At 36.9% G+C, this 24,885-nt stretch overlaps 1 protein-coding gene across 4 annotated transcripts in view; it reads right to left on the minus strand.

Annotated features, from left to right (window-relative positions):
• GRAMD2B (GRAM domain containing 2B) overlaps nt 1-24,885 on the minus strand; it is a 110,433-nt gene that overhangs the window by 80,398 nt on the left and 5,150 nt on the right. Inside the window, exon 1 of one of the 4 annotated variants that reach the window (XM_081053998.1) lies at nt 16,232-16,494. The exons of 2 other annotated variants lie outside the window; for them this stretch is intronic. Coding sequence is in view for 1 of the 2 variants with exons in the window: in XM_081053994.1 (XP_080910120.1) it covers nt 16,232-16,458 (227 nt within the window). In the remaining variant the exon portion in view is untranslated. Of the gene's footprint in view, nt 1-16,231; nt 16,495-24,885 lie in introns of those variants that run through there. One more of the 4 variants, XM_081053994.1, reaches the window with a different exon arrangement.

Below are 24,885 nucleotides of genomic sequence, written 5' to 3' on the forward strand. Positions count from 1 at the left end.
TTATTTCACTTAGCATAATATCCTCTAGGTCCTTTCGTGTTGTCACAAATGGCAAGATTTCATTCTCTTTTATGGCCGAGTAATATTCCATTGTATATATGTACCACCTTTTCTTTATCCACTCATCTACTGATGGACACTTAGGTTGCTTCTATATCTTCGCTATTGTGAAAAATGCTGCAATGAACATATAGATGCACATGTCCCTTTAAAATAGTGTTTTTCGTTTCTTTGGCTAAATACCTATAAATGGGATTACTTACTACCCATAAGTGGGGTCCTTCTTTGCCTGTTGTCACAACCTTTGTTTTAAAATCTATTTTGTGTGGTATAAGTATTGCTACTTCAGATTTTCTTTTATTTGTTTTCATTTTCATGAAATATCTTTTTCTATCTTTTTACTTTCAATCTGTGTGTGACTTTTGATATGAAGTGAGTCTTTTGTAGGCAGCATACGAGTATGTAATGGTCCTGTTTTCTTATCCATTCGGCACCCTATGTCTTTTGATTGGATCATTTATTACATTTACATTTAAAGTAATTCAGATAGGTATGTAGTTATTGCCATTTTATTATTCATATTTTTGGTCCTTTTTCACTTTAAAGAAGTCCCTTTAACACATCTTATAATACTGGTTTGGTGGTGATGAACTCCTTTAGCTTTTTCTTGTCTGGGATGTGACTAGGTTCTTTTATCCATGTTGTAGCATATAACAGTACTTCATTTCTTTTTATGGCCAAATAATATTCCATTCTGTGGATATACTACATTTTATTTATTAGTAGAAGGTTATTTGGGTTGTTTCCATCTTTTATCTATTAGGAATAATGCTAGTATGAATATCCATGTAAAGGTTTTTGCATGGACATGTGTTTTCAATTGTGAATATACATATATATACACACATACATACTTAGGAGTGGAATTGCTGGGTCATATAGTAAATCTATGTTTAACTTTTTGAGGAACCATCAAACTGTTTTCTAAAGTTGTTACACCATTTTACATTCCCACCAAAAACGTATGAGGGTTCCAGTTCTTCTACATGCTCACCAACACTTGTTGTTTTCTATCTTTATGACTATAGTCATTCTAGTAGGTATGAAGTGGTATCTCACTGTGGTTTTTATTTGCATTATCCTAATGACTAATGATGTTGAACACTGTATTGCATCTTATTGGCCATTTACTTGTATAGTATATCTTCTTTGACAAAAAAGCTTATCAAATCCGTTGCCCATTTTAAAATGTGTTGCTTTTTTGTTATTGAGTTGTAAGAATTATTTATATATTCTGGACACCAGACCTTTATCAGATACATGATTTGCAACTATTTTCTTGCATTCTGTGGATTATCTTTCACTTTCTTGATGGTGTCTTTTGTATTTAAATTTGATGAGGTCAAATTTATTCATTTTTTTCTTTTGTAGTTTATGCTTTTCGTAACATATCCTATTCTCATGTCAGATTTTAGTCATCTAGCTTACTTTAGGAGGTCTACATCTACTAGCCCAATTCATTACTCCATGATTGTAGGAAGTTAAGGATGAGAGGAGTTGGAGTATAGCAAGGTAGAAAGAACATGGGTTTTAGGGTCTTAAGATTGAGTCTATCTCTTCTATCATGGGAATTAAGTATTTAATCTTTCCAAGTCTCAGTTTTCTATCTGGAAAATGGGGTAATAATAGTTCCTATGCCATACGTTATTGTGGAGTTTGAATTAGCTAATTTCTGAACAGGGCTTAGCATCGCATCTGCACACAGTAGACATCTAATAAATGTTAAGTTGTCATTTTTATCGATAGATTGTAGAGCCAAAGCTGGACTTAATCAAGAATTACCTAACAGAACTAAAGTTATTACTCTGCTCCTAATTGTGCATTTCTGAAAGGCTGCTCAAATTATAGAAAACTATAGCTTTGATTATGGTTATATAGCCTTCAGTTACCATGGAAAAACCTGACAGCCTCACAGTAGAAGAGATTTATTTCTTTTGAATTCAGGAATACATGTTGTTGCTCTTTGGGATCCAAAAATGAGCCGTAGACATAAAAACTGTGGTGTGAGCATAATTAAATGTTTCATCACCACGTGTGTTTATTACTTATCATTGATTAGGGGGCATTTATATAACTACATGAAAGTTAACAAACAAAAATCCTTCCCTGACACTTAGATATAAGACTTTAAGAAAGGTCCCTTGGAGGATGGCCAGATGGCTCTGTTGGTTGGAGCGCGAGTTCTGAACAACAGGGCTGCCAATTCGAGTCCCACATGGGCCAGTGAGCTGCGCCCTCCACAACTAGATTGAAGACAATGAGCTGCCGCTGAACTTCCAGAGGGGCGTCCGGATGGCTCAGTTGGTTAGAGCGTGAGCTCTCAACAACAAGGTTGGTGGTTCAATTCCCACATGGGACGGTGGGCTGCACCCCCTGCAACTAAAGATTGAAAACGGCAACTGGACTTGGAGTTGAGCTGCGTCTTCCACAACTAGATTGAAGCTGATGGTCCCTGGAGAAACACACTGTTCCCCAACATTCCCCAATAAAATTAAAAAGAAAAGAAAGGTCTTTCCATTAAATATTTACCATGCTTTATAGCATTACCTCAGAACTTCCACATAAATGACTCATTCATTTGGTGTTCACAGGTACAGAGTGGATGAGGGCAACAACAAAACACACTCTGTTTTATTGTTATAAACCTAGATATTGGTGAAACTTCAAAGTGGAATTATCTTCTCAGGCTGCTTCTGCATGGCAGGTAGACTGATAAACGAGGCACCTTCCAATAGAGACATGCTTATTAATACTTAATGGAAAGAAGTTTTTTCGTTCTTTAAAAAAAATTTTGTTTAAACAACTCAGCCTAAAATTTTGCCTTTATTCATCATCAAAAGTTAAACTCTTGGTCAGTAATTGGCATCATTATATTTCCTAATGTGGACAATTTAGCAAATATTAAAAACCCTTTTGAAAAATAACAATATGCTATGCTGTGAAACATTTGCTTTGAGTTAAGCTTCACGGTTTTCTATTTTAGTTATTCCTATCTTAACTTGAAGTAAGAAAAAACACTTAGGGATTACTTCTATCCTTCACTCCTGTCCTTATTTGGGATGGAAGACTAAACAAAACCTTAGGGGATACAAAATGAATAAATAGTCTTTTTTCCACTAAAAATGTGGCAATTCAGTAGATAATCTAGAAACGTGTTGTCACTAATGGGAGAATGACGGTGGGATAAAATGGAAAATTTTCAATCATTTTCCAGGTTGATAAAGCAATCTGTGAGATGGCAGCCCAAGTTAGAAATGAGCCAAAGGTGATTTAAGTAACACTTATGTATTGTTTATATATGCTAGATAATTTTCTAAGCACTTCAAAAGTATGGTAACTCATTCCATCCATTACAATAACCCTTTGAGGTAGGAGCTGTCACTCACCCTTTAATAGGAGAGGAAACTGAGGTACAGATAGGCCAAGCCACTTAAATGAGGTGGGAACCCAGACAATCTGGCTGAGGAGTTGGTGTCCTTAACTACTCTTCTGTGCCACTTTTCAACTCAAATAGGAATTCCTATTAGTAGAGTAGGTTTTGGATTTCTGGAATCTCTACTTCTTCAAAACCTCTAAAATGTGGGATATAATAATGTAGATAAATAAAAGATTTACTAATTTTTTCTCTCTTTTAATAAAGAGAATAAAGATGCTACCACCTTTATGTTTTACTCTAATATTCAATTATATATTAATTATATGTTTATATACTAGTATATAGTATATAGGGTTTATATAACATGGTCATTTTGTATAATGACAATATGGATGTTCCAAAAAAATTATGTCTTTGTAGGGGATACATTTTATTTCCATATTTTCCAGGAATCAATCATTTTGGAAATACCCTTTCATACCATAATAACAGTTTCTTGTGTAGATTTGTTAACTGTTAGTAAATAACATCCCATTTCTGGGTATAGAACAGTGATGATGATATTTAGAATATTGGTTGGTCTTGTCTGAAAAATGCATCTTTAAGTTAACTACAGGAACTGGGGCAGATTCAATGTTATATGGCCTGAAGCTTATACAATATGGAGGACTTCTTTAAGAAACCAACATAAAATTAAGTGCAAAAAGTGAATATTGAATTAGAAGAGATTCATTCAAGTGATAGGCCCTGAAGTTTCAGGTTTATTAGCTTCATGGTAAATCTACCACTTCACTTAGCAACTAAATAAAATTTTAAAAAATACTATAATCCCAGACAAGAAAAAGCTAAAGGAGTTCATTGCCACTAAACTAGTATTATAAAAAATGTAAAAGGAACTTCTTGAAGAAGAAGAAGAAAAGAGTAAAAAGTATGAATAATAGAATGGCAATAACTACATGTCTATTAACAATTACTTTAAATGTAAATGCATTAAATGCTCCAATCAAAAGACATAGGATGGATGAATGGAGAAGAAAACAAGACCCTTACATATGATGCCTACAAGAGACTCACTTCAGATTGAAAGACACACACAGGCAGAAAGTAAAGGGATTGAAACAGATATTTCATGAAAATGGAAACAAAAAAGCTGGCGTAGCCATAGTTATAGCAGACAAAATAGACTTTAAAACAAAGGCTATAACCAGAGACAAAGGATATTTTATATACAATAGCCAAGATACGGAAGTAACCTAAGTGTCCATTGATAGATGATTAGGTAAAGAAGATGTAATATATATATATATATATATATATATATATATATATATATATATATATATATACACACACACACAATGAAATATTACTTGGCAGTACAAAAGAATGAAATCGTACTATTTGCAACAACAGAGCTGGACCTAGAAGGTATTATGCTAAGTGAAATAAGTCAGACAGAGAAAGACAAATACTGTAGGATTCTACTTCCACATGGAATCCAAAAACCAAAATAAACGAACAATCAAAACAGAAACAAACTCTTAGATACAGAGAACATGGTTGCCAGATGGGAAAGGATTTGGTTGCCAGATGGGAGGGGATTTGGGGGGCGGGTTGAAAAAGGTGAAGGGAGTAAAAGCACAGTTGGCAGTTACAGGGATATAAAGTACAGCATAGGGAATATAGTCAATAATATGTAATATGTATGTATGGTGTCAGGTGGCTACTAGAGTTATCAGGGATCACTTTGTAAGTTATATAAATATCTAACCACTACGCTGTAAACCTGAAACTAATATAATATTGAATGTCAACCGTTATTGAAAAAGTTAAAAAAAATACCATAGGAATAAAATAATACCTGAAAGAATTCTTCACTTTTTCCCCCAGTGGGAGCTTGTAATTTTAAATTTTATGTATATCCCCTCATTTGATTATTTTCTCCTTTTAATTTCTGTACTGTCTGGAAAAACCCTGTTCACAATAGAGCTCTCTATTTTGTGAGATCAGGAAAAGCAAGGGTCATTGATTTCCTTCAGGTCACAGAAGCCTGTTGGTGCCACGCCTGGGCTTTTTCCACTATACTTTCAGTATATGAATTTGGAGAAATAATATTTTGAGTCAGATATGAAGAAGCCTCTTCTCTCAGTGTCTTTATTTTTATTTCACTGGAGAAGAAACTACGGTTGGAGAAATTTACAATACAGGACAAAGTCTCAAATTTCTGAGTAGAGAATCTTGTTTAACCTGGTATACCAGTAGCATTGTTGGAAAAATGTTTCATTTTGATGTGAGACAGAACTTGGCCATTTGAACTTGTATTTTCTGGAGATAATCACTTTTTTTTCTACTTTTTTTTCTCTACTCAGAAATTTGAGACTTTTTTCCAGCAGAGCTGTAATTTTGAGAAAACTATTTAGGTCAGGACTGGTGGTTTTTTTCCCTACCTTATTTTCATATTTCTTTAAGATCATCATAATATGGATTTCGGCCATATGGGAGGGACGAAATAGCTTGACAACTGTTTGGCTCTTCAGTTTTGGGTCTTAAAGTCCTAATGTCTCTATATATGTTCAAATATATAAAAGGAAGTATTTTTTAGCTTTATATACTTTTCCGCCCTGTGTTTAGCTCTAGGTTGTGTGTGTTATAAAAAAAATGTATGGGTATAATAAAACAAGTAGAAAAAAACACAACCTTCGAGTTTGACACAGGGTCGTATGGCTGTGACTTACAATGGTGTTTCTATGGTAACACTTCACCTACCTTCTAACTATAATAATAGTTAGCAATTCTTGAGTGCTCCTGTTTGTCAGCTCCCATGTAGTGTGCATACTTAATCTTCAAAACAGTCCTAAAAGGTAGGTGTTGTTTGCCCCATCTTACAAATGACAAAACTGAGGTTTAGAAAGATTAGATAACGGGACTAAGGTGAACAGTAAGTGCTGGAGTTGTGATTCCAATACGGGTCTGAGTAACTCCAAGGCTACTGACTGCCTTTCACCACATACCTACCATCTTTCAGATGAGAAACATGGGGTCATTTTGGCGTTGCGCACAGCTATTGTGGTGGCCAAGACAGCCCCATATAATTGCCTGCTCCTGGTGTTCTCACCCTTGTGTTGTCCCCTTCCACACTGAACACGCAGGGCTGCCCGGCGTAACCAACAAGGTGTCGCAACAATGCAAAAGACGGTTAATGAAGTATTGTTGGAGGGAAATATTATTCCAGGCAGAGAGAAAACAAGCCGAAAGGCATGAAGATCTGAAAGTGTGTGGCATGTGTGAGGGATTATTTATTAAATTAAAAAAAATCGATGTTTTATTAAATTAAATTCTTATTTATTTCATATCTAGTTTAATTCAATTGTACAGTAATTAATTTTATTTTTAAACTTAATTCAATGTGAAATTAAGTTAAAATTAAGTTTACACTTATATTTATGGAAGAAATTTCATAATAAGAAATTTCAGCCTGTGTTGGTCCTAGTAGCCTTTTAGTTGTATGATTTTCCCCCCTCTTTTCCCAACTGCAAGGATAAGACATATGGGACCACAGTGAGGCAAATATCAGTTCAGATCTCATAATAAATCACTGTGGAACAGAGAAAAGGTCCTGGACTGAGTCAGTAGGTCTGATTTGTCATTTGAGTTTGCCACTAGCGGTTCTTCCTGAAGTGAGCATATTCCTGACTTACGATCCCTGACTATTCTGTTGAGCTTCTACCTTCCTCGTGGGAGGTCAGTGTCACTCCAGCAAGGGGCAGCCTTGCTCGTCCACTCAGGCAAGCTCTTTGTTTATCTATCACCCGCCACCATTTTATTCACCCATCTAACATTTCTCGTCGTATACTTTGTGCCAGGAACTGTGCCAAGTAGTGGCTTAGAAACAAGCGGCAGAGAGAGGAAGAAAGACAAATATTACATACAACATGTGTAATTTAGTGTGATAAATGCTATAATGGAAGTAGAAAGTATAATGTGAGCATGGAGAAAAGGAGATCTCTGTCAAGGTAGGCTTTCTGCAGGCAGTGATACCTGGTCCTGTTTTGAAGGACAGCTCAGAATTTACCTGCCAGAGTGCTGTAGGCAGAGAAGGTACAAAGGCTGGAACTAGCGTGCATGGCTGAAGTGCGGTCTTCTTGGGGCATGATGAGGGCAAGAAATGGGACCAGGAAAGCCAGCCAGGTCACAAACAGTCCAAAGGACAACTCTATAAGATAAATGAACACCTGTGGATGACTTCACGTTTTCTGCTCTGGGGTTTCTTTCCCTTTTGGCAGGAGTACATTTGGAGTAAGGCTTTTTTTGTGGCACCTTGTTTATTGGAAGGGATAAAATCAAAGGTTTCTTTTTCTCCAGTATCATCCTGGCAGCTATTAGTTTTTCACATAAGGCAAAGTTTATTTTGTTCCACTAAACATTTGAAATGTGCAGTTTATTTCTAGATCTAAGTATTGCAACATGGGGCTTAACAGGAAACATGCTGTGGGAAATTATACTTTGGAAAGTTAAACTAATAATTTAATCTTTAAAGTGCATACACATTGCCTGCCTTGTGTAGTAGCCTGAATGTGTGTCTGTCACCAACAGAGATTGGAGCCCCTGGAAGCAGGAGCTGGGTCTCCAGTCATTTATATACTCTACAAGAGTTCTTCATATCCTAGAGTTTCTTCTGCATGCCAGCTGCAGGGGATAGAAAGGAAAGGATGTACGCTTGGCCTCTAAGAGCTCTGGATGACAAGTGAATACACCATTATTCCTCTGTGAATCTCCCCCACCACCATAATAGCCACAGCAAGCATTAGATCATTTGCTGTGTGCCAAGCTCTTTGTATGCCATCTTGTTTAGTATCTCCACAATTCAATGATCGTACCCATTGTACAGATGAGGAAAGTGAGGTACAGAGAGATTGCACAGCCAATAAGTGATGAAACCTGATGTGCACCAGGCCGTCCTTCCTGTAAAGAGCATCCTTATACAGAGATTACAGAAAGCATTCCATAACTGTTTGTTAAAGGCAATTACCCATCCTATTTGTTATTTTACCATTTCTCAAAAGTACATAGGACAGATACCCTTGCCTTTTCACAGATAAATTTAAATGAAACCCACAGAATCACATAATGAGTCAGTATAGAATGGGGAGTGCCAGGTAAGTCTCCTTAACCTTGCTCTTTTAAAGAGTAGCATACTTACTTCTGAAACCAGAATCCCTTTTGGGGTTGTAAAAATCACCCTGGGTGAGATGAAGAAACTGAATTAAATGACCCTTGAATGGATTTGATTTTTGGAAATAGCCCAAATAATTTGAAGCCAAGCCAGGTGAATCAATTGGTCAATGAAGATGGACAATGCTCTTTTGGTCATATTTCTGGCTATGCACTCACTACTTGGACTAATTTTGTTGGCTTAATTTTGCCAACAACAGCAGGAACCTTTTTTCCTTTTCTGTTACTGGCTTTCATCATCTAAGCAGTGTAGAGAATAACTACTGTAATCTATCTACCATAGCGAAAAGCCACTGAAGGTTTCTAAGGTCACGGCTTACTCATGGATAAAAATTTCCCCTGAGTAAGTCAGTGTGCAAATAGAAAAGATTATTATTATTATTATTATTATTATTATTATTATTATTATTACTGCTGGATAATATAGAAAGACTCATTCATCACTCATGTATTTCTTGCCAGGGGTTTCCCAATTTGCCCTCATGTAGCTCTACATAGTTACACATGTAGCTTCTAGAACTTCCAGTTCAATTACACTTAACTGTTTTTTTTTTTGAGAGAGAGAGAAAGAGAGAGGTATGAAGGCATGTAAATGAACGTTATCGATTTTTTTATGTGTTTCCTTCAAAATGGTTTTTGAACCCATCCAAAATAGATTTCCATGAGGTTTTAAAACTTCATTTAAAAAGTGAGTCAAAGATTAAAGCATAGGTTATTAAAACGTGTTTTTAAAGAACAATTGTAGGTGTTCTGAAAAATTTAATGACGTGAAAACTGATTAAAAGCATTTTTAAAAAAATTAGTTTTCCTATAAATATATTCACAATTACCCTCAATGAGGGACAGATGACAGGCAGCTTACAAGCCAACGTGCATTCTACTCTGGCGTTCATTCCCCTAGAATCACATCCGTTCCTTTATCAGCGCTACAAAGCGCACAGCCTGTGTCAAGTTCTACAGATCCAGAAAGCCAGATCTGTTGGAGAAGGCACACGAGCAGTTAGAAGCTTATACCTTCTTTAAGTAAAATTATGAATAAAAAAATTAGGTATGAAAGTGAATATTTATTTAGAAAGAGGAAAGAAATGAAATTATTAATTTGAAAAAGCTGACAAATTCCATACGCATCTTCAAATACGGAAAAGTAATGGAACACGCTTATGAATTAACTGCCTGATGCACTCTATGATATTTTCTTAACAATTTTTGGCTGATACTCATCGATCTCTTTGTATGGCAACGATTTTAAAATATTGTCAACAAAGAGAACAGAAGATAATTGAGTTTTTTTGTCTAAAAAACAGCTTGCTTTTTTATTGTTAAGATAGACAATTTCTTTTAGATTGAGACCCATTCTTGATAATGTCGTGTTAAGATGTGATTTACTATGTGACACACAGAGGCAATGGCTGTTTTCACTATTACCTTAGGTTTGTGCCCCATAAATACAGGAATTCTGAGGAATTGTGCAATTAACATAAAAATGTTGGTGTACTTCTAATTACATCAGCTGCATTATCGAGTCTATAGTCCTCACAGAAGAGCACTTCTGTTCTGAGTTGGCATTAATGAGTCCACCACTTATAATGTACGTATCTGATAATTAGAGGAATGTGCCAGAGCCTGGCTTTTGGCTCCATGCATTTCCAATCTTGTTTCTCTTCCATTACTCACACGCTTCTGAAGCATGGCACCTATAGGTCACTTTCATACCATGATGCCATCTCTGGCCCTGAACTGCTGAGTCACCAAGCAGGGTGAATTGGCTTAGTGGGTGCTAGGAATATTCCTGGGAGCCAGGATGACTAGCAATAATTCACGTGCACATAGAAATGATGGTAAATCACTTGACTATCTTCCACTAATCCCCAATTCAGTGTATGGCCAACCAACTCCCCCTTAGCTCAGAATGTCAAAAATGCCCTTGGCTGTTGGACTAGAGGAAAAGCGTGAGAGGGAAAACTGGCGAGGAGAGAGACAACAGTCGTATTTGCAGTTAAAATATTGTCTGAATTGTTTATGAAAAGGTATGACTATGTGAATAACTTGTCAGCGAGTCTTCCACGGCCTTGGAAGGGGCCTGTATAAGTGAGGTTGGAAGTTTAAAATTCATTGGCTTTATAATAAATATACCCCTGATACCATTACATTCTGATATCAGTGGTTCAGATGGAATATGGTACCTACATATAAGAAAAGGCTACTTGTTCTGAGGGGTGGGAATAGGAAGCCACAGGGAAACCTCCCCAGGTGTTACCCAGTCCTTTCAGGAGATACGTCTTAAAAGATGAAAAGGAATTTTTCAGGCAGTCAGTGGGAACTTGTAGTATGTTCAAAAGCCTGGTGACAGGATAGAGCATATATATTGAGAAGATGTTGAATGCTTTGTGGGGAAGTGTCTGGTGAAGTTGGGGAAAGAGACTGTAGGTCTCCTCTCTTGGCAATCATCTTCTGCTGGGAAAATTCTAACTCTCACATCAAAGAGGCCTACTCCTCTGCATGTTACCTCCTTATTTTAACATCTGCAGCCCCATTTCACTACATCCTGGTTCACGTCATTCTGTCTGTCTCCTGACAGCCACCCCTCACTCTCCTTTCGAAGGCTCTGCAGAGTTCACGGGTCCTGCCACCCGGCCTTACTCACTAAGAATAGATTTACTCCATTCACTGAAATGCTCACTGTACACTCAGGATATTAAACAATTATATATCCCTTAAGGCAGTCCTGCTTTCTTTGGCTGCAACCTTTTCATTTCTGCTCCTGGAGAATGAAGCCCATATCCGAGAATTCAGCCTCCCTCCAGCTTCTAAATATTATCTGTACAACTCCTGTGAACAGGAGCTGAGGCCATGGGTTTACTTTTGAAATGGGTCATGATACAACTACTGTGTGTTGGTCTTCTGGTACCAAATAACGCTCCTGTCCTTTCCCTGATAGTAGGAGAAATGAGTTTGGAGAGCCGAAGGGAAAAAGAGCAAACATTTCCTCTTTCACTCACTGGTGGCAAGTGGAAGAGTAGAGGAGCAGAAGCAGTCATTGGAGACACTAAGTGGGTACATAAGTGTGACTGCAGGCTGCAAGGTCATTGTTGACTACAGCCTGGAGTGGTTCCCAAATCACAGCACAGGAGTCTGAGCAGGTCTGGGCTGGTCCCACCCTGGCCCCATATTCTAGCTTAGGGCTGCTTTATCTTTGACTTCTTTGGTCGCTCTCTTGGATCTTCTACGTGCCCCCAAAGCCCATAGCTCTCCGTTCGTTACATTAGTGTCTTGTGCAACTTTTACCTTTGCCTAAAATTAAAATAGACTTCTACTCTAAGAAAAATATTTTGGGAAAACAAATTTATTAAAAACAATAGATCTAATGGCTAATTTGCATAATAATTCTCCCAAAGCTAATTAGGTAATTCAGTAGAAATTCCTGATTTTTGTTTGCTGAATGACTAATTTATGGAACTATTAAGTCACCATAGCATTTTCCAATCTACATATAAAGCTTACAGAAATTCATGTTTTTCAAGACTACACAATGTTTTTCTGTATTTTTTGGGAAATGATGATTTCTTGGGAATTTTGAATGTTGAGGTGCTGTGCTCATTATGAATATCAGAGATTTTCCAATTCGAATCATCTCAGAGGAGGCTAGAAAAGCACTCTATAGTTCCAACAACCTCTTATAAATCCTCAGTGAGAAGGGAACTCTTTTAACCTGAGAAAAGCTGATAAAATCTGAAATGTTAAAAGGATTTCCTTAAGAATCAGGAACAAAACAAGAGTGCCTGAAATTACTACTTATACGCAGCATTATAATGGAGTTCCTTGTTTGTGTGATGAAACAAAAAGATTTAAAAGGATCAGAAAAAAAGATCAGAAAAGTAAAAACAAAATTTTCATTATTTCAAATAATATTATTGCCTACAAAAAAAACCTTGTAGAGTCTACTGATTGATTATCAAAATTTATGAGAAGATTTAGCAAGAATTTTAAACATGAGATAAATTTAGAATTTTAATTACATTTCTGTATAACATCAACAAAAGAAAATGCAATTAAAAACATATTTCTAATAGCAACAAAAGTTTGAAGTACCTATGAATAAATCTAACAAATGATTTACGTAGAATATTCTAAAACTTTATCAAAGTCATATTAAAGAAGACCTAAAAAAATTCATGCCGTGCATAAATAGGTATGTTTGATATCATAAAATGTCAAATTTCCTCAAACTGAGCAATAGATTCAGTGCAGTTTCAATTACAAAAAAATCTTTATTCCATCAGCTGATTCTAAAATTTAAATGGAAGAGCAAAAGGGCAAAAGTAGCCAATCGTTTCTGAACTAGGTAAGGAGTCTTGTCATATCGGATAACAAAATTTTTATTATGAAGCAGTAGTCATGAAGATAGCGATATATGACAGAGCTAGCATTGCAGATTAATGGGGAAAGGGAAGACTATTCAATAAAGAATGTGAGACAATTTATTATCCATATAAAAATTAAAATGATGCCCTATTTCACACCAGAAACAAAAATAAATTCCAAATCCTTTATAGGATCCTAGTTTGAAAGGAAAACATACTGTTAGAAAAAATACGCAAGTACATTGTTATGACCTCAGAATAGGAAAGGATTTCTTACACAAGTCACAGAAAATACAAGTCATTAATAAAATAATTAATACACTGACAAATTAAAAATAAGAACTTGGACATGAGAGAGAATGTGAACAGTCATAAATATTTGCAGCACATATAACTGAAAAAAGATCAGTATCTGGAATATTTTAAAAACTATCTAAAAATAAGGAAAACATAGTAATCCCTGTCCCCCCTCTCCAGTCCCAAAAGGTCATAAGTCCATCAGCAAGCATTTTACAAAAGAGGAAACGAAAATGACCAATAAACATGTTGAAAAGATGCTCCTCCTGTATTAATAAGGGAAATGCACATTGAAACCACATCGAGATGCCCTTTCACACCTTCCAGACTAGAAAAGTTAAAAAGTTAGAGAAAGCCATTGTTTTTGAGGCAGTGGGACAACTGCAGTTAGTAGCATAAATGGCACAGAACTTTGGAATATAATTTGACATAGTGAGTAAAGTACGTCATGTCCATAATCAATGACCTAGCAATTCCTCTCCTAGGTACATACCTTAGAGACATGGGCAAGACATAGCATTGCTCGAATAAATAAAAACTAGAAATAACCCAGAGCGCAGCCGGAATACCCTTCTAAAACGAACATCATATCATGATACTCCCTTATTCTAAATCCTCCAGTGGCTTCACACTGCAATTAGAATAGAATTCTAAACGCCTTCAACCTTGGCTTATCTTTCCGATTTCATTGGGTGCCTCTCTCCCCAAGTTTCCCAAGACACAAGATCTTCCCCATCTTAGGTATACGTGCTACTTCCGATCATTCCATGGTTGGCTCTTTTTTCATTCTCTAAATTGGCCTACATATCACTTCTTTAGAGAATCTTTTATTTGCCACCCCATCTAAATTAGTTCCTCGATCTCATTGTCCTTCTCAGCCCTATTTCCTATAATAACATACATTAATATCTGAATTATGTATGCGTGTATGTATGGATTCATAATTCCTTTTGCCTGTCTTTGACATTAAACTCATAACCTTTATGTGGGCAGGGACTAGGTCTAACTTGTTCATGACTGGACCCCCTGTGCCTTCCACATAGCCTGGCATGTAATAGTTTGTCAGTAAATGTTTGTTGAATTGAATAATTGAATAAAAGCACCGCGTAAATTGTATCTGTGCCTACTTGAAGTAGTTTGTTGATCTGAGAGTACATTTTATTAGCTGTGGTTCATGGAAAGGATAATGGGATACCACAACAGCCACATAATTCTTAATATTTATTTAGAAGGTAAAGGGAAGTGTTTACCTGGTCTTATTTTTGACCTCAAATAATGAACCAACACATACCTAAATGCTTCTACAAACTATTTTCAATGATTTTATGTGCAATAGATTAAACCGATCTTTCAACTAGACTAAAAGTCCTCTAATGCCCAAACCATTTGGTGATATGAAGTGTTTTTAGGTTGGTTGCAATACAAATTTTAAAAAAAGAAACATAGATATTAATATAGAGATTTGATGGTGAATATTTCAATATGCTGGTGAAATAGGCCTGGGATCTTTTTGAAAGAAGCTTGAATTTAGGTTGATTCAGGTTTTTATTTTATTTTTATTCTATTTATTTATACTTGCTTAAATAATATGTATTATGTTATTTAAATTGTACTTTGTGCAATTAATTAATTAATGCATTTTAATTTAATTTATTTTTTTCTTATTAAAGCTTGAATTCCCAGAGAAGTTTACATTATACTCTACAAAAGAGATGTTTGATGCAGACAAAGCAATTCAAGAAATACTCAAAGTTCAGCAAAATATGCAAGAAATATTCAGCAAAATATTCAGGAAATGCAAGAGTTTTACATTTTTCGATCACAGAAATTGTGTTCTTGCTCAAACAGTCATAGTGCAAGTTAGGGAAATTCATTTTAATGAAGGATGGAAAAACCAAAGCTAATTTTCAATGTATTAAGCAACATTTTGCATAAATTCAGACTCTTGGTCTCTAAAACGTTAAAAAATTATTTAATTTGTACTCATAACCTGACATTCTGATGTGTGCCTGCTATGACATGAAATGGGATTTCTTTGCTTTCTATTTAATTTATAAAAGCTCTATTTTTGAGAACTCTTTTTTGTGTAAAGGATTTAAAATGATTAAAAAGTAAAACAAATGATTAACTTCCTGGCGATGGTGCTATAAAAGTAAACTTCAGGTGTAGAGGCCATTCCTCTATCTTCCCTTGAGACGTTTCCATGAAAAGTACATTACAGTTCACATCAAAGTCAATGAGAAACTTTTTCTTGTAATTGATTTCCACTTGCACTTTGTTTCTACCTTTTGTAAGTTGCTAAATAATTATTATGAGACGAAATCAAAAGAGTTGGTAAATGAATTTTCATTAAAATATGTACTTATTCGAGCAGTATTGATGTAGATAGGAATATTTACAGCTAAAAGGCATACGTTCTCAATCTGGGCAGTGCTGCTGTAAATCACTGTACAGTGAATCATTGAACTAGGATTATTTAAATATTTAATTTAGAAAGCCAAAAAGAGTGCTATTATTTTAATATTTTAATACTTACTACTTTAATAATAATACAGGTAATGTTGACACCAAAGGAGTGTTTTTGGTTCAGTTATGGCTTCACTTCCTATCCACTAGAGAGTGAGTTAGGAATTGAGCAACTGTATGGCTGGCCACTTACACAGTCCTGAAAAAGCCTAAAGAAAGCACTAACAATTATTTCCCCTTAATGGTGTTAAAGTTCTATTTGCTCAGCAGATCACAACCCTTGCAATGTACTGTCTTCAAAACCACTGGCCCGGACGCCTAGGCTGTACCTTCTCTTTCCCCTTGGCACATTGCTACCTCAGGGAGTGAGGAAGGAGCTCTTTAAGGGCTACCTGTCTGGTAGCAGAAGCCATCAGGGAGACAGACGGGATGTACCCACCTGAGAAAGACTGAGCCGGGGCTGTCGGTGGAGCTGTGCTGGGCCTCCGTGTGGGCCTTCCGGGGGCTGCCTGGAGTGTCAAACCGGAACACTGTGTCACTGGAAGGCAGCTTTTTCTTCACCATTGTGCACTTGTCGATCGCCAACTCAAGAACTAAACTCAAAGGCTCATTTCTGAATTTCCCCAATGTGAAAATCTGCGTTTTGGCTTTGCTCAGTTCTCGCATTGCAGGAAGCTCTAGCTCTTTCTTCACATGACTCCTAAAGTAGCTGAGGCTATTTTTTTTTTTTTTTTGCAGTTAGTTAATGAGTAACATGTAAGTATGACACAGGGCAGTTTTCATCCTTCCCACATTTACTCTAAAAGAAAAATAAATGTGTTAGGGAAACTCAGCTTTCAGTTTGCTAATACAACCCTGTGGATTTGGGCAGAAAAGTCTATGAAAAAGTAAAGACTTAAAACAATGAGGTGCAGAGTCTGGCAGTCCCTAAATATTAAAAGCAGAGATACGTTTTCTAATCCCCTGGGCCTGACCACCAGGGTGAAAACTGTGCATATGCTTTATGCCTTTGTACATACAGGAAATAACCAGCCCACCTATATGTCATGTTTGGCAAGGCGCAGAGGAGCTTTAAGGCTGTGATGCTTAGTCCTTGGGCCCAAGAGTTTTGGAGCTCTTATGGAAATAATCTGTACAAATTCAAGGGAACCTGAATGTTGTGTATTTTGCTGCATTACAGGAGGCTGTGACCTGTGTCAAAACAACAACCACAACTAAGGCAAACAAATGAAAAACACCAGGAGGCAAGGGCTCCAGCCCTGTTGCTTGCTGGTTGGGTAACCATGGGTGACCCCAACCCTGCTGAGTTTGGTATCTGCCATGCCTTCTCATGGGATGAGAATTAGGATGAAACTATATAGCAGACTATGCTGTGGAAATTTGCAAATATGCTATACATTATTGTTATTGTTTAGAACCCATGTCAGCAGGAAGTTCAGAAAGGGAATTTCTGTATGTGTTGTTCTTCAACCGCTTCATTTTCATGCGCAAGGAAAACAGGGTCCCTCTAATGTTATTCGCAGCAGTGAAATATTTGGCCCACAGGAGGTGTGCTCTCTCTCTCCTTGTTCCCCTTTTTATTAGTCAGTAACATTGGAGAACGGCTGGCTTACATGAAGTACACAGATTCTGATTGTGGAAGAGAGCAAAGTTTCCTAGGAAATCAAACCTTTAGCCTTGGCCTGTTTAGCCCTTTGCTCTAGTCAGCTGATAACCAGCTCGACACAGGTTTGTGCTGCTCTGGTGTGCAGTGTACTCTAAGCACCCTTTTGAAATTAGACAAAGTATGTCTTTAGGTGGGATTTTACTGGTGCCTGACAGGGTGACCAACTTTCCTCCGTTTGTCCGGGATTTTCCTGGTTTTAGCACTGAATGCTCTGCATCCTAGGAACCCCTCAATGCTGGGCAAACCGTGACAGGTGGTCACCCTGGTTCCCATGTCAGTGGTCTCAGTGACAGCAACAGTGCTCTCTTGCTGCAATTCTGATGGTGCACCGCTCCTCGCTTCCTTCCTTCTCCTTCCTTGATAGTGCAATATCTGTATCTCTCTTCACCCCCTAATTTCTATGTTGCAGTTATGTTGTAATGACATTAAATAAGTTATAATAAAGTATTGGATTAAACAAACTCATCACTGTACCTCATATAAATGCAATAACTTGCAAGGCAGTTCCTGCTCCTTGTAAACAAAAATGTCTAATCAGTACAGTTATTCCTAATTCATGAAACATAATATGTTACTATCTCACAGGACGGTTTGGATTTTAACTGGGGGCAATGCTTAACTTAGAACCAAATGTCTGTAAAGGAGGAAATTCCAGTGTCAGCAGCTGGTCGCTGGACATATTCTTCAATAGAGAAGCTTTCTTAGTATTCAGTCAACAACATTTTGTTAGCAAGGTTCCATGCTAGCTACAGTGAGTGATACAAAAAAAATTTAAGAAATGGGTCGTTCGTCTAATACTGCAGTTAGGAAGAGACAGTATGCACAAATGTAAAGTTAACTGACAACAAAAGAGGGAGAAATGCAGTATTTCTTGAGTCTCTGTATAACTAATGTTTTTTGAGTGTATGTAGTATATCTGCTAGATAATTTCATAATAACATCTCATTTAGTTCTTGTCAAAACCACATTTTTACAGATGATGAAGCTCTGTCTAAAAAGATTAAGCAAGTTGTCCATAATTAAATGGTCATGCTCGAATTCATCATTCATTCATTCATTCATTTATTCAACAAATGTTTATTGAACATTTACATTTAAAAGGAGGCAAGATTATTTGAGACTGGGTTGATTTAGAAAAGTCTAATGGAAAAGGTGGAGTTTGAGTGGAGCTCTGGGAAGGCAGAAAGGGAAGGGAGTGGGGCTCAGGAGCAAATAAATAGGCATGGGTCAGGTGTGTGCATTGAGTGGCGAGCTTGTGTTGGGAGGTCGGGGAAGAGCTTTGATCATTTAGCTGGAAGCTGAGTTATGAAGCACCCTGACTGCCAGTGGGAAGTTCACGCTTTACCTTGTAGGTAATGGGAATAAAACGATGAAAGATTAGTTTGAAGGCCATGCGGACGATACTTTAGAAGCAGAAGGAGATGAGTTGGCTCATTTACGGCAGTCACCTGGTGATATGGTTATTTCATTTAGGCAGCAACTACCATCTATGGGAAGCAGCTCAGAAATAGTTGAAGGAGTATTGACTCAACTCTTATGTAAGATGTTGAGTTAATTCCTATCATAAAAAATTATGTTAAAGATGAGATTGCTGAAAATCTAGAGCAGAGGTCACAAACACAAATGCCTTCAAGAGCTAGAAAGATAAATAAAACCACAAGACGGGGAGAGAAAGCAGCGGAGAGTGGTAGAAAAGTGCACTGCGCATGCCCTCCCTAGGGGTAGTCAAGTTTTAAACTACAGAGGCCGGTGGGAGGCACAACCTGAAGCTGTCTGAGCACTGGATTCAGCTTTGGCTGGCCACCTGAATTTCACTTCTTGATAGGATCTGCCTATGCTAAATCTTTCAAGACATGCTAGTAGTTATGTTTGGCCTTTATGTTCAAAGAGGAATAAGGTTCTGATGGCACATGACCACTGAAAGCAAATGTGAATTTTATCTACTTCATATATATATATATTTTTTAAAGATTTTATTGGGGAAGGGTAACAGGACTTTGGCTTTTTCCAAGTCAAGTTGTCCCCTCAACCAGTTGCGGAGGGCACAGCTCAGCTCCAAGTCCAGTTAGTTGTAGGAGGCACTGCCCACCATCACCTGCGGGAGTCGAGGAATTGAACTGGCAACCTTGTGGTTGAGAGCTCACTGGCCCATGTGGGAATCGAACCGGCAGCCTTCGGAATTAGGAGCATGGAGCTCCAACCACCTGAGCCACTGGGCCGGCCCCCTTATCTACTTTATTTTTAAGGTGAATGGCCGTTGAGTGCTGTGCAGCAGTCTACATTGCAAGTGCAGAGCTGCCACTGTTTGACCCCCTCCACTGTTTAGACATGGCCTCTGCTCAAGGCATTTCTGGCCTTTGCCACATCTTTCATTTTCATGGGTAAAAATGGAAACAAAGACCAGGCGATCAAAAGTGAACAACTGGAGTCGGACATATATTTATGTAAATATAAGAAGAGCATACCTGCTGTCAAAAAAAATGAATACGATGACAACTAAAATACAACTAAATTAAAGGTAGCAGAGACCTTTTATATCCTTCCACAGAAACTGAGACAAAAAGACAAAACCAAACAAGACAAAAACTGACAACTAGCAGGCAATTTTAAGTAAGACCACCCATGATAGAAATATCTCATTTTTCAAATGCTCTCCAATAAGTCGCAATATTATGTCTTTACAAATAGAGATTGTAGAGTCTGACATAGAAAAAAGAATAACAAGTTTGGGTTCCCTCACTTGGTAAGTTCAGTTGACACCTCTAGACATTTTTCCTCTTCTACCAAATGAAGAAATATGAGGCGAGATTTGGCCTGCTGACATGTCCTGTTTGGCCTTTACCATCTTTTATAAGTAGAAATTTCTTATACATTTTATATAAAACATGATCATCTGACCTTGCCTAGAAATCAGATCTGGCAAGAGTAGGGCAATAGTTTGCTGGTACTGAGTAATGTCTCCATCGGACGTGGCTGAACTCTGGCATTTGCCTCAGTCTGCCTGCCTTGTTTCGCTTGTTCTCATTACCTGCATTTGGCTTTCAAACCCCTGACAGCTGGGTGATGTTGACAGTTTCTCAAGCTTTAATTTTCTTTCCTTAAAGACCGCTCATTAAAGTTTTACTGTATGATTTTTTCTTCTTCAGTGAAACAAGGTCCACAGATAGTTAGTTGCAAGACATGTGCAATGATGATAATCTTTGGTTATTATATCTAATCATTCTGAAGTCCACAAATAAGGAACTAATATGCCTACTGATGCTAGCTAGCTTTGATAGGAGGTGGGGAATTCGTGCTGGTAGAGTCTCCTCCTTTTCCTGGAAGTGTGGGGATTTGACGTAAAGGCACGAAACCAAACTGAAAACACCAAATAAATAGCACTTCAAAACCAAGCTTTTCCAAGGCATGGAATATAAATTTCCATTTATAAATAAATTAGATTTCCTCTACAATTAGGTAACATTATAAATATTTATATTCTAAGATTTATCTGATAGATTCTGCTGTGTTCAGGCTAGTATTACTAAAATTAGCTTGTATACTCTAAATGCATACTACCTGCCATTTAGGCAAAGAAGCGTGAGGTCTGCTGAAGTTACCTGGAGATTCAGACCTCATCATAGGAGAGCCATATGTGGAAAACCAGGGTCTGGGTGTAATGTGAAAGTATCTACATTCTTGGAGGGGGCTGTGTGGTGTAGTGGTGTAGCGTGTGGGCGTGAGGTCAGGCTGCCTGGAATTGGAGGGTGGTTTCTTTATTTCCTTGCTTGTGTTACATTGGAAAGGTACCTAACCTTTCCAAGCCTCTGAACAAATGGTAATAATAGTATCTACCTCAAAAGGCCATTGTGAGGACTTGATGATAATGTAAAGTTCAATCATAAAGCCTGCACATATTAAGCTTCAGAAAATACCATTAATGATGAGGAAGAAACTTATGATTTGAGTAGGGTATATTTTCACTAAAGTGGAATGGAATCTTATAATTGAAAGATAGTTTCCTTTCTGAATGTGCCATTTGCATATGGCTTGTGGGAGACCTAATCTGAAAGGGACCCAAGTGTAACAATTTGGGTCGATGGAATGTTGACATTGGTATTAATGGCCCCTCCAAGCAGCCTGGAATATTCCAGTCTAACTAATGGACTAGATCATATCTAAAGTCCTTTCCTCTTGCCTCAAGCTCCTTTAATTCTGTGATTTCTATGACAAAGATTAGAGAGGAGGTGAATTCTTCCCCTAAAGTTGTGAGTCTTTCTCTGGCAGGACACAGAGAGACCACTGTGTTGTCCTTGACAGAAAGCAGCTGGTGACTTGAGAGGGAGTCCTGCCTCTGGAAAGATTTGGAAGTTGATCTTACAGTTTCAGTGAACAAGGCAATATCAGACTTAAGGCAATCTTTCTTTGTGATATAATGGAAAGAAATTTGAAGTTCTTATTCTAGTCCTGCTATTCACTTTTCACTGTTTTCAATGACATTTGCTTCAATTTATAAAATGAGTTGAGGGAGTTGATTTTAAACATTCTGTTAGTGTAAATTTCTGTCCATTGATAGATATATGTATTATTTAAACAGTGGTGTGCTCTTAAACTGGTTTTCTGGGGGCAGCGGGGGAGTTCTGATTTGTAACATTTGCCAATTTCCGGAGTGTAGATATTCCCACCATGGCTGATTTTCAGCTACCAATGTGACTCCACTGAACATAGCTTTGGGAAGAGATGCTAGTAATTAGCTTTTTTGAGCCAGTATGACCTAGGACCTGATTCCCTCACACCACTATAAACATTTAAACACCCAACTTCAGTGTTTGGTAAAACATGAATTTGGCCCCAGAGTTACCAGATTTAAATAACTGTGTTCTTTAATTAAGTAGCATTATAAGCTGACATATTGCATGGTAGTTATTGTATCATCTGCCTTTGTTTGATTTTATGCAAATTGGTAATCATATGAATACCATATGATTTTAATGTATCCATAGGGATTTCTTTTTGTAGTTTTCAATTGTGGTAAAATATACATAACAAAATTTACCATCTTAATTGTTTTAAAGGCACAGTTCCTACATTCCTCATATTGTGCCCTAAGGTTTTAAAAAACATACTTTTTTGGTTGTAAAACAAAATACAAAGAAGAAAATTACAACATCATCTGTAATTCTCAGCCCCCAGAGATCATCACAATGCATATTTTAGCATTATCAAAATTGTGTTTTACTCTTAAGGACTGTCAAAATAGTTCAGTACTCCTGGAAACATAGCTTACATTTACTAAACGGATTTTTATTATTTTCAAGGGACCTTACCATTCAAAGTAAGGAACAAACACATATCTTCTAGGTTCTCTCCCCCACCCCTCCCCCCAAGCTGGAGCTCCAAGGGCCATAGAACTGGAAAAGACATGTTTGGAGAATTCCACGAAACAGGTTTGAGGAAGATTTGCTTGGGGGCAAACATAACTGGCCAAGGTATTTTTGAGATTAGTCTAAAACTAGATGGTAGATGATGAAATTTTAAAATCAATAGGGACCCTACAAAGCTCCTGATAAAGCTACTTCATGCTTTGGATCTATCATTTACGTCTGGAAGGGTTAGGTGACCTGCCCAAGCTCACATGAATAATAAATGGCAGAGCTAGGGCTGTCCTCCTGTCTCATTCTGCACCCCTGGTCTGTCTGGTCATCTGGCTCCTCTTCACACCATGCTGCTCTACAGAATTCCTCTCCCTGTAACTCATGGGAGAATGAAAATATACCAGGGACTCCCAGCAGCCCACCAGGGTTTACTAATTATTGTCTCTATACAGGACAAGAGAGGGATGCAATCACGTTTTACAACCTTTCATTTTCCACTAGTATTGTGTGAAGTAACAAAAAAAAATATTTGTTTGCTCTTAGGCATTAACTTTCTTAGGCTCTGTCATTAATGATAATATTTCAAAATTTGCCCAATTCTCTGAATTTCAGGGATTTCCTCCTCATAGTTTGCTATTGGATTTTAGGCCCAGTACATATTTTATTTGAAAACACAGACTCTGTGCTTGAATTCGTACAATGCCATTTACTAATTTTAGTTTTCTAATTTGTAAAATGGGAAAAATAACAGTATTTACCTAATATATTTGTTGGGAAAGCAAATTAATTAATACTTGTAAAGACTTTGAATATTGCCTGGCAATAACAACTCAGTAAGTTGTTACAATTATTATTACCAACATTTATAATAAAATCATAGGGCCTTATTTAAAGTAACTGTTTTTAAAAGTTTTAAAAACAGCGTAAGATATTTATATAACATAAAATCCACCTGTTTAAAGTTTGTAATTTAGTGGTTTTTAGTATATTTGTAGTTATGCAACCACCACCATCGTCTAATTTTAAAACATTTTCCGAGTTCCAAAAAGAAACCTGTACACCCATTCCGAGTTACTGTTCATCCCCACACCTCCCTACTTTTCTGCCCCAGGCAACCACTAATCTACTAATGTGCTTTTTGTCTGTATAGATGATACCTGTCATATATTATCTATAGAGAGAGAAAGTACCTATTCTGGACATTTCATGTAAATGGAATTATACTATATGTGATCTTTTGTGACTGGCCTTTTTTCCTTAGTATAATATCTTCAGGTTTCATCATGTCATAGCGGGTGTTGGTACTTCATCCCATTTTATGATCACATAATATTCCAGTGTGTGGGTTTGCCACATTTTATTTATCCATTCTTCATTTGATGGCTATATGGATTATTTCCATTTTTTAAAGATATTATGAATAATGCTGCTATGGAAATTTGTGTTCAAGTTTTGCGTGGACATATATTTTCATTTATCTTGGTTATATACCTAGAAATGACATTGCTATGTTTAACTTTTTGAGGAGCTTCCAAAGTGTTTTTCAAAGTTACTGAAACATTTTACATTCCAAATAGCAATGGATGAGAGTTCTACTTTCTCCATATGCTTACTTATTATTTTATTTTATTTCTTGATGATAGCCATTTTAGTGGATGTGGAATGGTATCTCACGATGTTTTTGATTTGCATTTTCTCAATCCTAATGATGTTGAGCATCTTTTCTGTGTTTATTGATCATTAATATACCTTTTGGAGAAAAATCTATTCAAATCCTTTGCCCATTTTCAAATTGGGTTATTTGCCTTTTTATTATTGAGTTGTATCCTTTATATATTTTAGATATAAGTCCCTTATCAGATATGTGATTTCCAAATATTTTTTCCCATTCTGTAGGTTGGTTCTTCACTTTTGTGATGGTGTCCTTTGAATCACAAAAGTTTTTAATTTTGATAATGTCCAATTTATCAACCTTCTTTTTTATTACATGTGCTTGTTGTGTTGTAACTTGTACATAAGAAATAATTGCATACCCTTCAAGGTCTTGAAGATTTACTCCTATGTTTTCAAGAG

This window comes from Rhinolophus hipposideros (assembly GCF_964194185.1).
Source record: "Rhinolophus hipposideros genome assembly, chromosome: 7".
Lineage (NCBI taxonomy): Eukaryota > Metazoa > Chordata > Mammalia > Chiroptera > Rhinolophidae > Rhinolophus > Rhinolophus hipposideros.